The sequence below is a fragment of the Mchenga conophoros genome, linkage group LG2, assembly GCF_057382185.1.
Source record: "Mchenga conophoros isolate Kocher_MC1m ecotype Shallow Benthic linkage group LG2, M_conophoros_male_GT1.1, whole genome shotgun sequence".
NCBI lineage: Eukaryota > Metazoa > Chordata > Actinopteri > Cichliformes > Cichlidae > Mchenga > Mchenga conophoros.
Window position 1 is genome coordinate 38,542,016 of NC_140527.1, and position 15,548 is coordinate 38,557,563.

The 15,548-nt window shown below is 42.8% G+C and overlaps 2 protein-coding genes across 5 annotated transcripts; one reads left to right on the top strand and one right to left on the bottom strand.

Annotated features, from left to right (window-relative positions):
* Nucleotides 1-449: 449 nt before the first annotated feature.
* Nucleotides 450-11,223, bottom strand: bend4 (BEN domain containing 4). Of its 4 annotated transcripts, none has more exons than XM_085245166.1 (7): nt 11,085-11,223; nt 9,582-10,338; nt 5,918-6,499; nt 5,050-5,141; nt 4,863-4,889; nt 4,523-4,763; nt 450-2,459 (listed from the first exon to the last, which is right to left on the bottom strand). In XM_085245166.1, the coding sequence occupies exons 2-7, from the start codon at nt 10,039-10,041 to the stop codon at nt 2,227-2,229; spliced, it is 1,635 nt and encodes a 544-aa protein (XP_085101292.1). In that variant the 5' UTR covers nt 10,042-10,338; nt 11,085-11,223; the 3' UTR covers nt 450-2,226. The 4 variants fall into 4 exon arrangements, with proteins under 4 accessions (XP_085101292.1, XP_085101298.1, XP_085101307.1 ...); XM_085245172.1 differs by lacking the exon at nt 11,085-11,223 and adding an exon at nt 10,737-11,073; XM_085245181.1 differs by lacking the exon at nt 11,085-11,223 and having other exon boundaries at nt 4,863-4,920; nt 5,042-5,141; nt 9,582-10,463.
* shisa3 (shisa family member 3) lies at nt 11,007-15,315 on the top strand. The gene is made up of 2 exons (XM_085245195.1): nt 11,007-11,947; nt 13,295-15,315. Exons 1-2 carry the CDS (start codon nt 11,677-11,679, stop codon nt 13,879-13,881), a joined length of 858 nt encoding a protein of 285 aa, XP_085101321.1. The 5' UTR covers nt 11,007-11,676; the 3' UTR covers nt 13,882-15,315.
* The last annotated feature ends 233 nt before the right edge of the window (nt 15,316-15,548 follow it).

Here is a 15,548-nt window from a genome sequence, read left to right on the forward strand (position 1 = left end):
TAAACAAGTAAAAAGCAGCCTGCCTAAGAAATTTTACAGTCTCCGACCCACATATGAAAAATACTAATGTCAAACATTTATAATGCTTTCAACATTTTTTAGGATAATTTATGTATTTAAATTATGTACCAGCTGGTTTATTATTAGTTATGTGGTAAACATTAACATTTGTTAACAATAGCTGTATTTGTCAATGATAGATCTCTGATTGGCAGAACATAAGAAGTTAATACTGAAGATGAATGCTCTTAGTCTCCTTCTTTGTTGCTTTGGTACAGTGAAATGACCTGTGATTGGATTAAATGTATAATGTTTGCTTTTCTTGCCAAGATCCCAGCCGGCGCAAAAGGCCGTCTTTAACAAGTACATACAGTATTAATCCAGCAGATGGATCACTCTATTAGAAAATGGATTTGACAAACTTTAATGTCACAAAGATAATACTGTTTCATAGAGAGATAGGATTCAGGTATTATTTTATTTATTATAAATAAAAAACAACAGAAACTATATCTGTAAAAACCCAACTGATGTTTCACAGTGTTGATAACAGCCACTTTGAGGGTAAAGGAGTAAATACAAACCAACGCTCACATTCAGAACAGCAACACAACAACAGAATCCGACTGGTTTAAGGTTTCTGTGGCACTTTTCTACTTGGCTTTTTAAAGAGGGAGAAGTGGTATTTCAAAGACACCTCACACAATAACTGTACTTTATATTACACATTTACACAGCACTGTCAACTTGGCGGACTGACCTAAGAAATCTGGTACATTCAAACGCAGAAAACAGTGTCATGAGGTGAAGTCAATGAGCGTCAAATAAGCACAAAAGAATAAAAGTGGTTGAATCCTGCACGTGGACTTCTCACTTTAGGATTGCCTTGCCTACAGTAAGACACTTAAAGGTGCAAATTGGAGAAGTTGCAGGAAAACGATGAAGTGATCACATTTTTTCCACTTGGATTGACGTTTAAAGAAACTTTAGACCGACACACAAACGAAACACATTACAGGATTTCTGACACACATCTTTAACACTTTACACTGTGGTGGTCTCCAAACGAGTTTAAGGCATTATTATATGGCAGCTGCCTTAAACCAGATGTCTTGATCAATGCCGACATGAAATGCTTGAGTACGGCAACACTGTAATAAGGGAATGCTCGCGAAATACCGCAAATTCTCTTTTAGCTGAATTCCAAATTTTCAGAATGCAAAGGAAAAAAAACATTGATGTAAAAAATGCAAACATTCAAATAAAAAGATACAGCCTGATTAACATTTCCCAGGCTTCCATTTTTTCCTTAAATCTGCAATTTTTGTTTATTATGTGGAAAAAACATCAGTATTATATCACTGCTACACACAGTAATTCAAACAAGAAATGTCATGTGTCCTCTGCAGACGTGAGGAATTCTTACAAGCCAAAAATGGAAGTTGGGTCAAAACCAAACTGACTTTTTACATTTTAGCAATTTCCAATATAGTGCTTTTGATTAACTTGCGATATTCTTCCTAACATGAAGATTAGGAGCAACGCAGCATTGACTGAAACATTTTCCAGCCAAAGGAGGCTGGATTCAAAGTCATTTCACAAACTTTTCTCTTTTTAAATGCACTTTTCCTTCCATTAAATGAGGGAAAAATAAAGAGATTCAAAGTGCAAAACTACAAATAACAAAACATGATTTTCTCAGAGGCACTCCTGTTGAAGGGCTGCAAGTAAAGGTGCTTCACCAGTGACAAAAAATATATATTAAGTGCTACTTTCCATGGTAAAGTTTATAAGTGGTGTCAATGGTACATACATACAAGTCTCTAACTGGGTCATTAACATAAATAACTTCCATATGAACTCTAAATGCACATGTAGATTGTAAAAAAACAAGTAAAAACAAAGAAAAGAAAAAGAAATCAGCCTCCTTGAAGTGACTTCTTTCCACTGGCAGTGATGTAACTGCTCAAACTTTAAAAAAGGAGCATATGGAAGACTCAACCTGTTCAATTTAAAACCTCCAAGAGTCCAATTTTCACTAAACAAAGGGTTTAGGTATAAAAATGGGGAAAACTATAAAACTATTTGAAAAGGAGGACTGTAGTCTATATGTTAAACGTCTTCTGGAATGTTTTCTTCACTGTGTAAAGTGACAAGGTCAGAGTTTTGGGATATGTTGTTGTACAGCTACATTTCAGGCATTTGTCTTTAACTTCTCCTTAAACTTCAATCCGACTGACCGTTCTGGCAGCTTTTTAAATACAGTTCATCCTGTGAAAGATGTCCGTCAAAGCCGTCCATGTACAGGCTGCTGGTGCTGCTGCCGCTGCTGCCCAAAAAGGTGCCGACTGCTCGGCCCTGACGAGCGTGACCGACGGCATCGCTGAACACTTTGTTGATCTGCTCCTCAGAGGGCATCCACCAGTCTGGGTTTGAAGCACAGTGCATCCGGATAAACTCTGGCAAGATTAGGAATTTAAAAAATTTATTTTTTTTTTTGGTCTGTACCTTTCAACTTATTTGAGCTACCTTACTAAGACAGGACGTGCTAAACAGAGGACATCCTGGGCTTACTGGGTGGTGTTTGGGTGTTTAGCTCAAAAGAGGAAGGAAATAACCAAAAAAGTTCAATCTTTGATGATCGACTGATATCGACTCACAATTTAAAACTGCGACGTGGAGTTCCTCAGGGATCTGTGTTAGGACCACTGAAGTTCATTTTGAACATGAATAATATGCGTAAAATTAGAAGAACATTACAAACAACAGATAACAACAGGCTAAGGTGCTGTGGTAATGACTTGGAACAACTTCAGAATGTAAAAATTAAATACATTAAAAATCTGGGTTGATAATAACAAATTAATATTTAACTTAAGTAAAACTAAATATATGATATTTGGAAACTGCTGGATCTATAGCAGTGAGATGATTATGATAAATAATATTGAATTTAAAAAATACAAATTAAATTTCCATGGTTGATAATAAATATTAAACTATGCTGGAAGCCACATATCAACTATATTAAAAATGTAATATTTACATTAGTTTTAATACTATACAAGAGTAAAACAGAACAAAAAAACTCATTACAGACTCCTGCTATGAGGATGGATTAAATCGGTAAATAAGTGGTTTGGTTTTTCTGCTTCATTCAGGGAATATTGCTCATCTAGCTGTTACACTCCATTATTATTGTAACGCACATATAACTGTAGCCATGAGAATGACGGTAGCTCGTATAAAGCTCAGTTTTCTGTTTGGTTGTTTTTATAACGGTAAGTGTTAGACTTCTACCTATCCCCTTTGAAACTTATAAATATTTATTTACACCATCATGAGTTTGTGTTTCATATCCAGAGATGTATTTTATTTTGCTAAATACTATCTGTCCGTCTATTGAATAACATTTTTAGACCCAAGCCACTGTATTGAATTTTAAATGGTTAAAAATGCCCACTTTCTCCCATCAGTCTATGCTCAAATAACCAAAAAGACACAAAAATGTGTTTCAAGTTTCTTTTTTGCAAACTTACTAAAAGCATAAACTGAAATCCTTCATTTACAAGTAGTGTGACTCTTTGCTGTGGCTCTCTAAGATAAGCAGATGCATCCAGTTTATTAGAATCCCTTCTACCACACACAGCCGTATAGATTTCAACTCAATGTTCAAAAGTCTAAATGGATATAGCATTGTTGTGCTTCACTGCGGTCACATAACATTTTGTATACAGTGAGAAATGAGTATGCAGAAAATTCAAATTTCAAAATTCTCCCACAGTTGCTCGTTTAGTCCTCACAGCTTTGAGCTTTCACCGATGAAAGTCGGATGTTTTTTCAGGTGGAAATCGAATTAAAAAAGGCAACGACTTAAGGAGCTAATTAACCTTGATTGGAGTCCATATGTGGCAAAATGAACGTATGGGACAGTTTCGGAAAAGCAAACCCATGTGTGTAAGGTTCCACCATCCACACTGCCACAAGGCAAACATGAGGACAAGGGCACTTTTATCCATTAAAACTAAATCCAGAGCAAAATGTGAAGGGATCTGAATGCTTTCTGGATGTAAGATGTAAATAGCAACGCACATAAACTTTCCTGGTTTTGCCTAGCAACCGGAGTTAAGACAACTTTAATTTAAGCTGCTATAATCTGCATCACATGACCACAAACCCCATATGTATCAGATCTTAGACTGTAGATAGCTGCTGCTGCTTTTAAGGTCTGTCAGTGGTTTAAAGAAGTGGAGCACTCTAATGAGAAAGCCACTTATGGCAATCAAGCAACACTAATAACATATTTTATAATTAAAAGTCATACAACTGTGTCAATAAAGGTCTCAGGATATTTCACACACTTGATTCAAGCCTTGAGTGAAGCAATTTGTAAAAAGACCTTTTGAGCAAATAGACCCGTAAATAGAAACTGGCCACATCTTCTGTATTTAAACAGTAATAACCTGTAATGTTTTCCTCCTATTTAAAATATGTCTTGAACTATAATGTTTTGTAGTTTTACCTCTGAGGCAGCTGACTTTAACAGGGTTGAGCGGTCGTCTTTCCAGGCCTGCCTCTCCTGAGTGGACTGACCGCTTCCTTTTGCCTAAACCACAGGAGAACTTGAGCTCATCTGTGGTGAAGACATAGCGAATCAGATAGCGCAGCAGCCGTCTGCCATCTTTCTTAGAGGAGTTGACAGCTTCGTCCCACTGCTTATTGGTGATGAAGAGCGGATAGTTCTCCAGGAGCTGTTTACTGCCCTGTGAGGAGGAGGAGGAGGAGAAAACGAAAGATGTTGCTTTCCATGACATTTCTATCATGTAATTAAAAACAAACAAACAAGAAGTTAAGACACAAACCTCAAAGACTGTTTGCCGCTCTTCTTCCTGTATAGACAGAGCTTTTAATTTCACATCACTTACATTCACAGTTATCCGCATGAAGACATTTCTAATGCACTGTTGACCTGATGTGATATTTCCCCACCTTAAGATATGCTACTGATGACATCTGCTCTGAATAATGAAGAGGGGGCTGCTTCCTCACCTCTGTGAGCTGCTCCTCTGGCATCGGCTGGGCCAGCTGGTTGTGGAACTCGAGAACAGTCTTGAAGTAGTCAAGAACATTTTGACAGGGAACTGTGTAAAAACAAGCGAACGTTACCATAAAGAGAAGCCCAGGGTCAAAATCGCAGCAAAGAACAACCCATCTGCTGCATTTAAACACTGACACCCTGCTATGTTTTCTTCCTTTTTAACAAATCTTTACAACCTGGTTTTTCCCGATCAGACACTGTACACAGAATTTTATGTGCAGTTAAAATAAGTTGTTTTAGTGCAAACTAGGCTAGTGTGACAACAGGGAGCTCAGGATGCTTTGGGGAGAGCAGACAAGTTAACAAAAATAGATGCTTTGAACACACTTTTTAAACTGTGGGATGCATTTAGATTGCAAAAGCATGAGGAAGAAAATGAAGCACTTCCTAATAATTTGTTGATCTCACAAGCACATTTTGTGCTCAGTATTTTTCACAGATGAAAACAAACACTCATATAAACGCTGTAAGAAAGATGACACGTATGGATTTGACTACATGGACTTTAAATGTTTATATCAGAATCCGACTTTGATTCTGCTGTCCTTCCAGTGATGATGTCAACACAAATGCTATGCATGTTACGTGTATACGAGTAGATAAGAGTATAAAGCAAACCAACTACCCAGAAGCCCTCGATAACACGCTTTGTAAATAGCATTGATGTGTATCATCGGTACCGATTAATGCCGTGCACATGAAATCAAAAGTCAGATGGCAGCATATAAAAAAAAGATTTGTGGGATGAAGAGATTTCCTGTCCCCAGTTGAGTGAGGATTAAAGCAGTCATCACTGTGTCCTGGCTGTTATTACTGCACCTGGGATGTTCTCCAACTTGTTGCGGAGCTCCTCGTTCTCCTGCTGCAGAGACAACACCTCCTGCTCTAATTCCAGGCAGCGAGGACAGCAGTTCTCCTCCTCCTCCTCCTCAGGCAGCGTGGACGAGGGGTGGCCGTATGATTCTGATGGAGTCGGGGAGCCCCATCCTCCCAGGTTGTGTCTTGGAGGAGACACTCCTGAACCAGACTCAGGTGCCGGGCACGGCTCGTCCTCCAGACTAGCAGACAGATGTTGCTGCTGCTGGTGCTGTTGTTGAGGTCCTGAGAGCAGATAGTTCTGCAGGGAGTCTGTGAAGATGCGGAGAACTGCAGAGGTCTGTTGTTGGTTCAAATGGCTTTGTTGAGCCTCCTCCTCAGGGTCTGTGGTGGAAGAGCTCTCCTCGGATTTAGACTTCCCCTGTGAGGAGCAATGAAGCCCCTGAGTGTCCCCTGGCCCGTCTTCCAGCTTAATGTTAGAGGTGATGGAGGAGGAGGAGGAAGGCTCCAGGAGACGCCCGTTGTTGAGGAGGCTGAGGACTCGGCTGCACTGCTGGGCGAAGGCATCTAAGATGAGACGGTTCTCTGAAGCAGACAACAGACATTCACATTAGCAGCCAGTCATTGGATTTAAGATGAGCTGCTTGTGTTTGCAGAGTCACTCAAGCAAACATTGCCCTCAAGGTCCATTTATAAGACTCGCTGGAGCTTTTGGCTTTTTTCACATGCTCCCTGCTGACCCACTAACCAATGCAATCAGTTAACACAGGCAGACAGTCCTACAGTGACAGGATTTCAGGACAAGTGAGCAAACTCAAGTCACTGCTGAGGATGTAGTGATAAGCTCAAAAGCTGCAGACAAGTCCTTGAGGAGTTTGAGGCTTGAAATTATTTCTTTGTTGGCTTCTATCTGGCTTTTCCGCTGTGCAGCAGTAATCCTTCAGGAGACACACATGCAAAGTATAGCCTACACCATTCATACCTCAGAGATGAGCACACTTTACACTCCCTGTATCAAACGTTGCGTGACGAACCAGTGGACTAAACAGTTTAAGTGCTGCAATTATTAAAACACCTTGAAAAGCTACAACTGTAAAATCCCTCCAAAATGTGAACAATCTAATAATGTCATGTACGGTGTGACATGCAGCATTAGTGAAGCCAGGACAGTATAACTCACAGATTTCTGTGATTTCACTTCTCTTAGTAAGATTTTAAACAAAGCATTGTTGTGCCTGAGTTTAAGAATCTGATCTTCTTGCACTGTGTGAGACAGATTTGATCACCTCTCCTTATTACAGCGAGGTCTGTGTTTGCTACTTTAAATTTGATGAAAGGGCGTGTGGTCTTACATCTTCACTCTGGTGTCACCTATACAGGGTCTGCCTGGGTACAGGAAACATAAATGCCTGAAAGACAAACTAGAGGCAGCTGAGTTGATGACATCTGATCCAGAAGGAGGGATAAATGTAGAGAAACTGTCTGGTTTTAAAAGGTCAGCTGTCAGAATAGGGATGGTTCTACCTGATGCAATAAGAAGAAAATAAGTATATCTATATTGTTTTACGTTGCATCTGTGTCTCCTGTGTTCTCTCTCCAAATTGGTGGATCTAACTAATACATCCATAACACGAAGGTGTTTAGAGGGAAATGGTTTTGCTTGAATTGCATAGAAACCTAAAACAGGACGATGCCTCAGCTAAAGCTGTGTTAAGCCCCCTGGTTTAATCTTCAGTTTGGCTTCGTGTTTGTTTTTTTAGCTGAAGTTTTAAACAGCAGAGTAACCAATAACTTCTGCTGACAGATGTCCAAGTTCTGAAATGCACTGAAGCAGGAACCCTCGCTTGTAAAATCAGGTTTGAGGTTCTTACCTGATGAAACATATTGTACTTTTCACCAGTGCTGAAACATGAGGCTCTAAGCTGCTACAGTTCTGGCAACAACATGAGTGATTGTGTGCATTGGGTTTCTTGGGGTTGTAGTTTGTACTCTTTCCGCCTGCCTTTACTCTTTGCTCTCTTTTGCTCTCTGCCACGTCTTATTGTGGCAAAGTGTTCCAGTAGAGCAGCAGACACTTGGCTCCTCTGCTCATGGAAATGTCAGCTTGATTATACAGATTTATTCAGATGTCAATAAACTCTAAAGTCACAGTTTCACAAAATGAGCATGGAGCTATTGTCCAGAAACAAGCCTCAGTGGATAGTTTCCCTGGTAGTCTAGGCACGTCCTAATGAGATGATCTCACACACACCTCTCTGTAATGATTATGAGTCCACTGGCCACACACACACACACACACACACAAAATGAATTCTAGGCGGCCATTGCTGCGTTCCCACTCGCTCAGACGTGTCTATCAGCCTGGCGCAGATGTGTCGCATTTATTAATATGCGTGCCGTCTCTGTTTACCCGTCGAGATGTATCTGATATCATTCGCCTTCACCGTGCACCCCGCCCCCACTCTCGTCTCCTTCTCTCACCAATTCCGTGGCACTGCGAGCTGAGAGTCTCATAAAATTTCATTAAAAACAACACGGTCGGCAGAGGGAAAATTTATGAGACCCATTTATTTTAATCACAACTCTTTGGGAGAGGCTTTTCAATGCAATTTGTGTTATTGTGTGCTGAACTGATTGCTGAATCCCAGGCCCTCCGGAGAAAGAAAGGACATCAAGTTTCTTCTTTTTCCGAGCCATAAGAGGAACATTAAGTTGTTTCTGTGGTGTAGATAGAAGCACTTTGATGTGTCATTATCAGCAAGAAATGCATGGCACGCGTTAGCTCTGATTGGACGATACATCTTGTGTATTATAGGCTGATTCACTAGAGCAGGGGAAACACAGTTTTATGTGACTGTTTCATTAGTGATATCAGGATCATGTGCATGCCAAAATAGATGCAAACAACAAAGAGACCCAGGTTTCACAGATGCGAGCTGGTCAAAGATAAACGATCACTTAAAAGTTAAATATGCCCTACCTGATGCACAAATTTGCCATTTCACATCTAAGTTAGTTAATACAGGGCTTGCAGTGAGACCGGAGCTCTGGCTGAGCACTTGATTGTCTCCAAAGCAACAATAAGCAGCAGCAAATTGAGTCTTTGCTGCCAGCAGTGATAACGAGATTATTATCTGATTAAGGGATGAGATGTCTAATATTTAATCTTGGTAATGCCAGGGTTAGGTTCATTGCTTTCATCTTAATGCTGGTTCCCATGGACCCGCCCTCCACATGGGGAACACATTTCTTCCTGTGCACCCCTCTAATGAACAGCAGCTGAGAAGAAAATGAGCAGGGAACAATGTGTTACAACAGGAGACAGATTACCCGGTGTAATTTTTAGCACATGCACACTAGAGATTCAATCATGACTGCTCTCATCACAACAGCACATCAATCACTGCTGACAGGAGCAAGAAATGGGAACAAAAACATGAAGGTGATGTGAGACAAACAAAAGACATGTTGGCTTTTTGCCTGCAACCCTTAAGTTTATTGACTCTGGAAGCTTTGCACTCATTCATCTAAGAGGCGAACCAAAAGAAAGAAAAACAACTGTTCCAGCGTTTCACTAATCTGGACTCAACGACTGTAAAAGTCAGAATATCCTAGACGTTAAGAGAAGTGACTTTCGTGCCACACTCTGGGCAAGTTTAAAACCCACCTGTGCTGATACCGTAGGTGCAGTCCGGAGAAAATCTGGGCTCTGCTCCGCCGCTGCTGCCGTGCCGCTGCTGGCTACCGAGAGATGCTGCCGCTGAGGTGGATGTCGGAACCCTGCTGCTGGGCCTGGTCTCACATGGGAAACGTTGCTGCTGCTGCTGAGTCGTCCGGTGATGCTGCTGGCTGCTGCTGATAGAAACGCCGGTTTGGTGGAGCTGCTGCTGCGGACGCTGTTGCTGATGATGGTGCGGCTGGAAAGGATGAGGCTGTTCGGGGTGAAAAGTGAAATGATGCCCGTCTCCAAACAGGGGCATCTCGACCACAGCGGACCGGTCAAAGCGTGACTTGCCCGCAGAGCGCTTGCTCTGGAAGGTTTTTAGGGTGCTGTACGGACCTCGCTGCTGTCGGCACATCTTCGGGGCGCACGGCCCTTCATCTGCGGGCTGCATCTCTCCCTCCATACCGGCCAGGTGTCACAGCGCGGCGGATGGCTGCGGGTCGGTGTCTTAGCGTGCTGGTGTGACAGGCAGCTGATAAGCGAGGGATCAGACCGTCACTGTCTCGGTTTCCCTCACAAACACTGTGAAGGGTGGGCTAATTTACTGACAAGTCGCCGCTCCAATCCCCAGTCGGGGGCGCCGATACCGAGACTCCTCCAGAGGGAAATACAGGCGGGACTTGTGCGCCACTGGCTGCCTCCTTTTGTAGCCAACATCCTCAGCGAGAACAACGGGGCGCTGTAGCAGTTAGCCTACAATCTGAAAATTTGAAAAAAGAGAGAGAAATAAATAAATAATGAAACAGAATGGAGAAAGGAAGAAAAGGCAGAGGCCATTTTGCTACTGAGCTCAAAGCGCGGGCATAGATGGAAGGAAAATGTTTCCACACATAACCGAACCTGAGGGCAAAAATCAAACAGGCCAAAAGACAATATCAAAGTATTGTTTTTTAAAATTGAAATGGAAAATTACTAACAAATAAAAACGAATGAGTTGATAAATGAGAATGTAAAGAAAGCATTATTGGCCCAATCACTGTCCCTGATTTGACCCGACTGCTGATTACAATAAACAGGTAAGCTGAAGGGCACTGCCAGCCGCACACCTACTCACTGGGAAACAAAATCACGTGTCTGTGATCATTTTAGTCCCTTCACCTGATGTCCGTCAAAGGCAGGCCAGCAGCTGTCCAACAGCCCACGGGGCTAAAAGTTCGCAGCGCCACGCGGGGGCGCCGCCTCGATACCTTTTAACGGAGCTTTTAATAGACGGACCTGTTTTTCTCTGCTTTTAGCGGAGACTTCTTCTTACTTCTCTCTAATATGAAACAACAGCAGGGCGAACGTGGCCGTGATAATTACACGTGAGGTGAATGATAAAATGAGAAAGGCTCGGCAGCTGCTAGAAGCTGCTGGAATAAGAAGAATTAAAACGCTCATCTGTGTGCAGCACTGCAACATAAAATGCTGACGAGCAAAGCTGGAGTCACATATCTCCGCGTTCACCTGTTTTAAAGCACAGCCGCAGAGTTGGAACACAAGCGTGGCCCAGCTCGTGCGCCTTGTTTGAGCGGCTTTATTGGAATGAAGCGTTTAGAGTCACGCCGGGCTCCCTCTGCACCACGTGATCCCCAACGTCCGGTTAATAGAGGTTGCGTGCGCGCTTAGTCCCCCCCCACATCCCCAGCCCCAACCACAAAAACAGCAAAACTGCAGTGAGGTGGGCGCACAACTTCTGCTCACACTTTAACGCACAGGCGCGTTACGGGAGAGTTTGGAGCGACACTCCAAAGCAAGTTGTTCAGCATCAGCTGGTGATTGAAGCCCGTTTGAATGAGAGTGAAGTTCCGTAATGAGATTTTTAAAAGAAACCCGGAGAGCATTCAATTAAGGATTCCCCCCCTCTTTGAGCAGCTGCAGACTGAGAGCGATTCCAGCGCTGGGAAGATGACGGTGACCTAACTTCACGTCTTAGGATCCAATCGTTTAGCTTCTTTTTTGGTGAATTAACACAAATGAAAAGTGTGTAAACTTGGACTGAGGCTCTGAGCTGAAGCCCACTGGACGCAGGGAACGTGAACCCCAGCGGCTCGTCGGGATGGTGCGCCTGTTGAGCTGCCTGCTGCTGGGATATCTGACCTGGAATCTCAGGATATCGGATGCTCAGGGAGAGTACTGCCACGGGTGGCTGGACTCAAATGGAAATTATCACGAGGGTTTCCAGTGTCCGGAGGATTTTGACACTATGGACGCCACAGTTTGCTGCGGCTCCTGCGCGCTGCGCTACTGCTGCGCCGCAGCGGACGCACGGCTGGACCAGGGCATCTGCACCAACGACAGGGAGGTGGATAACACCGAGTTTGCAGCGCGTAGGTTCATTGATTTTAAGCTAATTTAGGTCCAAGATTGTGGTGTCGATTTCCTCGGGTCTTCGTCATGTGCGTAATTTAAGCAAGACCTCAGAAAAATCCAAATTTATTAGAGTTTAATTCGTCGAATGGAGAAAAACACACATGACTAAACTCTCAGTTTACTTTATTTAACCCTGTAGTGTTTAAAAGGTAAACACGGAGACGCTGTGAGAAGGACTTGCCTATTTAAGTTATAGCGGATCCTCCTAGAGAGGTCAGAGGTCAGCTGAACAATTAAGACAGCACAGAGCACTCAGAGGTTCAGTGCCTTTGCTGAAGGACACTAATGCACTCTGATATGAATTTCAAATATGAAATGAGTATAAAATGCGTTTTGTAAGACCTTTTTCCACTGCAGCTTTCTTATATGAGGTTTACATCCTTTGCTGTTTGAAGCATTAAGGTTCCACCTGCTCTTATCCAGCTCCCTTCAGTTTCCATCACACTCCAAATTATTATCAGTGCAAAGTGGAAACCTGGACACGTTTTCGATGACCCACCCCGCCAGTCACTCCGCTAAAACCTCTTTAAACAAATTCCTGTCAAAAATTTGTAAGCAGAAATTAGTTGGAAATTTGATCAAGCGGCGCAGGTTTGCAGTCCAGGAATGTTTTGAAGAGTGTAACCCTTCTCACACAGACAGGTCTATTATGCTGCCCAGAAATAAAGCACATTAGCTTTGACAGCTCACTAATTTCTAAACTAAAGTAATCACAACATCAGGAGACGGCGAGTCCTTTCTGTGGCTTCTTTATGAGGCGTTTGAGTGTTAAAACCTCCCCCAACAGCAGGTCAGTCTATCAGTTTTCTTTAAATTTCCCCAACGGATAAGCTTATAAGCCTTTAATTGAGTGGATCGTATGCTCACAATTTCCCAGTTTTCCCATTTAAAAATAAATAAACACTAATGTGGATTTCTTTGGTGAAAAGGCTTCATGAAGCGTAACTTGAGATGTTTGTGTTTTCAGCAGGAATGTGACTTTTGTTTGTTCGTAACGTTGTGGAGAACCTAAAAGAAATGTCATGATTAGAAACGTTTAGCACAATTTTTCCCACTATTAACAGCTACAGTCATGCTTCTTAGTTTATCACAAGGTAAGACTTTATGTGAAACTTATAAGGACTTTGTAATGGAGCTGCTGACTTTATTTCCTCTTATGCAAACATTTTGAGGCTGGTGTATGCACATTACATAGTAAGTTGTGTTAAACCCAAATAAGCTGATGTCACTGATGAAATGTATGAGAAATGGTTTAATATTACAGATTTGTTTTTTAAAAATTGCCCGTGTTTCCTTCCCCACAGAGCCCATCTACGTGCCCTTCCTGATGGTGGGGAGCATCTTCATCGCCTTTATCATAGTTGGCTCACTGGTGGCTGTCTACTGCTGCACGTGTCTCAGGCCCAAGCAGCCGACCCAGCAGCCCATTCGCTTCTCTTTACGCAGCTGCCAGGGGGAAACGATCCCCATGATCCTTACCACGGCTCCCCCAAGCCTGCGAGCCCCATCGCGGCAGTCCAGCACGGCTACCACCAGCTCCAGTTCAGCCGGAGGAGGTAGCTCCATGCGGAGGTTTTCTCTCGGAGGTCAGGGGCAGCAGCAGCATGGCTGCCTGGTATCAGCCACCGTCTCATCGTCAGCCTCCACTCCCACCCAGACCCCACAGACTCTTCTTCCACCTCCCCCTTACACATCCCCACCAGCACCCATGGCAGGAGGGATCCAGCACCCGCTGCCTTCATCCCACACCCAGTTGCAGCTCCATCAGCCCCCGATGGCCACTCACTCGTCCCAGAACACCAGCTTCCTTCTTCCCCAGCAGTACTTCTTCCCTCTGCAGCCTGACGCCTTCGCGGCAACCAAGGGCTTCGCTGACTTTGGACAGAGCTGACAGGGCTCTCAGCACGGGAAATAGAGGATTACACAATTTTTAGTGGGCAGGATGCGACCTGTCACAGACAGAAACACGCCAGACGAGGCTGGTGCCAGAGAAGCTCTGCATGAGGCCCGGCCAATTGGCCGCAGAGCGAGTTGCTGGAGGGTAGGCACAAAGCGTGACAGAGCTGCTGTGGTTGACCAGCATGGCCCGAGGTACTCCCTGTCTGCAGCACAGGACACATCAGCAGATCTGACACCATTTGTAAAATGTATGCACTTTTACTTTGTGAACAGATCTCCATGGTTTCCATTTGTTGACATTTCAAGATGGAAATGTATCAGCGATCTTCCTGAAAAACAGATGTTGCCGTCACCAGATTCTGCTAAGCATTAACAGAGGTATAACAGACTTGGGAAACCAGAGAATTCCTTTTTCTGACAATCGGAAGGACTTGGGAATGAGAGACGTTTTATTTTGGAGGAAATGTTATGTTATATAAAGGATTTTACAGCTCTTCTGATTGATTGATTGCTTAAACTTCAGCAAATAAATGTTGTCTCATAGTAACTTGTGTGCTGTTTGATGTAAAGCTTATTAAGTAACAGTTTTGTCCAGAAAGACGGGGCTTCATCATCATCATCACTGAGACAAAAAGGAAACCGGAGAGGTCAGGCCGGCACATCATCTCCCTACCTGTCGCTCATTCTCGCGCCAGACTTCACAGCAGGAATGCAGCGCTGAGATCAGTCATTGTCAGTGCTCAATGAGCATGGCGTGGTCACAGTGTTAAAAACAACTCACCCCAGAAATAGAGGTTTGGGTTGCACCAGCAGATATGGAAAAACCTCCACAAAGACTGCTCTGTTACCCGGCTACCTGACTGTGAAACACACTTGGCAACCGGTTTGTCACGAAACCCGAAAGCTGTTCGGCTTCAGGATGTTTGCTGCTGCGTTCAGGTATCCGTTAAGTCTTTTATCACAGAATACGGCTCTCATGAATAACGTCTGTTGGAGTGTTACCTCCATCCTGTCTTGTTTGAACTTGCAGCTGTCAGTTCAAACCTCTGTATCACCTTCTGCTTATGAAAGGAAAACAGAAGTCGCGAACATGTCTTCATGATATTTCCTAAACCTTTTGGAAACATCGAATCCTCTGTTTTTGCCAGGCTCAGAAAAGTTTCCGACTTCTTTTCCAAGTTATCCTTGAAGGTAGGAACCCAATTCTCCACACAGTGAATGTTTTTATTTAAAACAATCGTGTGGATTTTATAACAATTCAAGTTTTGTATTTGTTCTCAGGGCCTAAACTTTTGAATCCTCTGACTTTTTTTTTAAACCACCAGACTTCTGTAGATCTTTGTAGACTTCTGCTTTATTATATTTTTAACAGATGCACCACAAATACACAGTTAACATTACAGATATCGCCATTAAACTTGTCCAAGCATATACAAGTAATCCCTGGCTCTGTATGATGTTTTGAGAGGGGATTTTCTTAATCCTTTAACAACTGTACAATACGTTTTTAAGCAATAAATCACAATTAACAGAAATATATTCAAAGTATTTTTAATTAATTTAAAATAATGAGGGTTTAATAAACACTCCATCTTCAAAAGATTAGAATTTCTTGGCATTTATTTCATGGTTCAGGCTTTAAAGGGTTAATATTGGCAT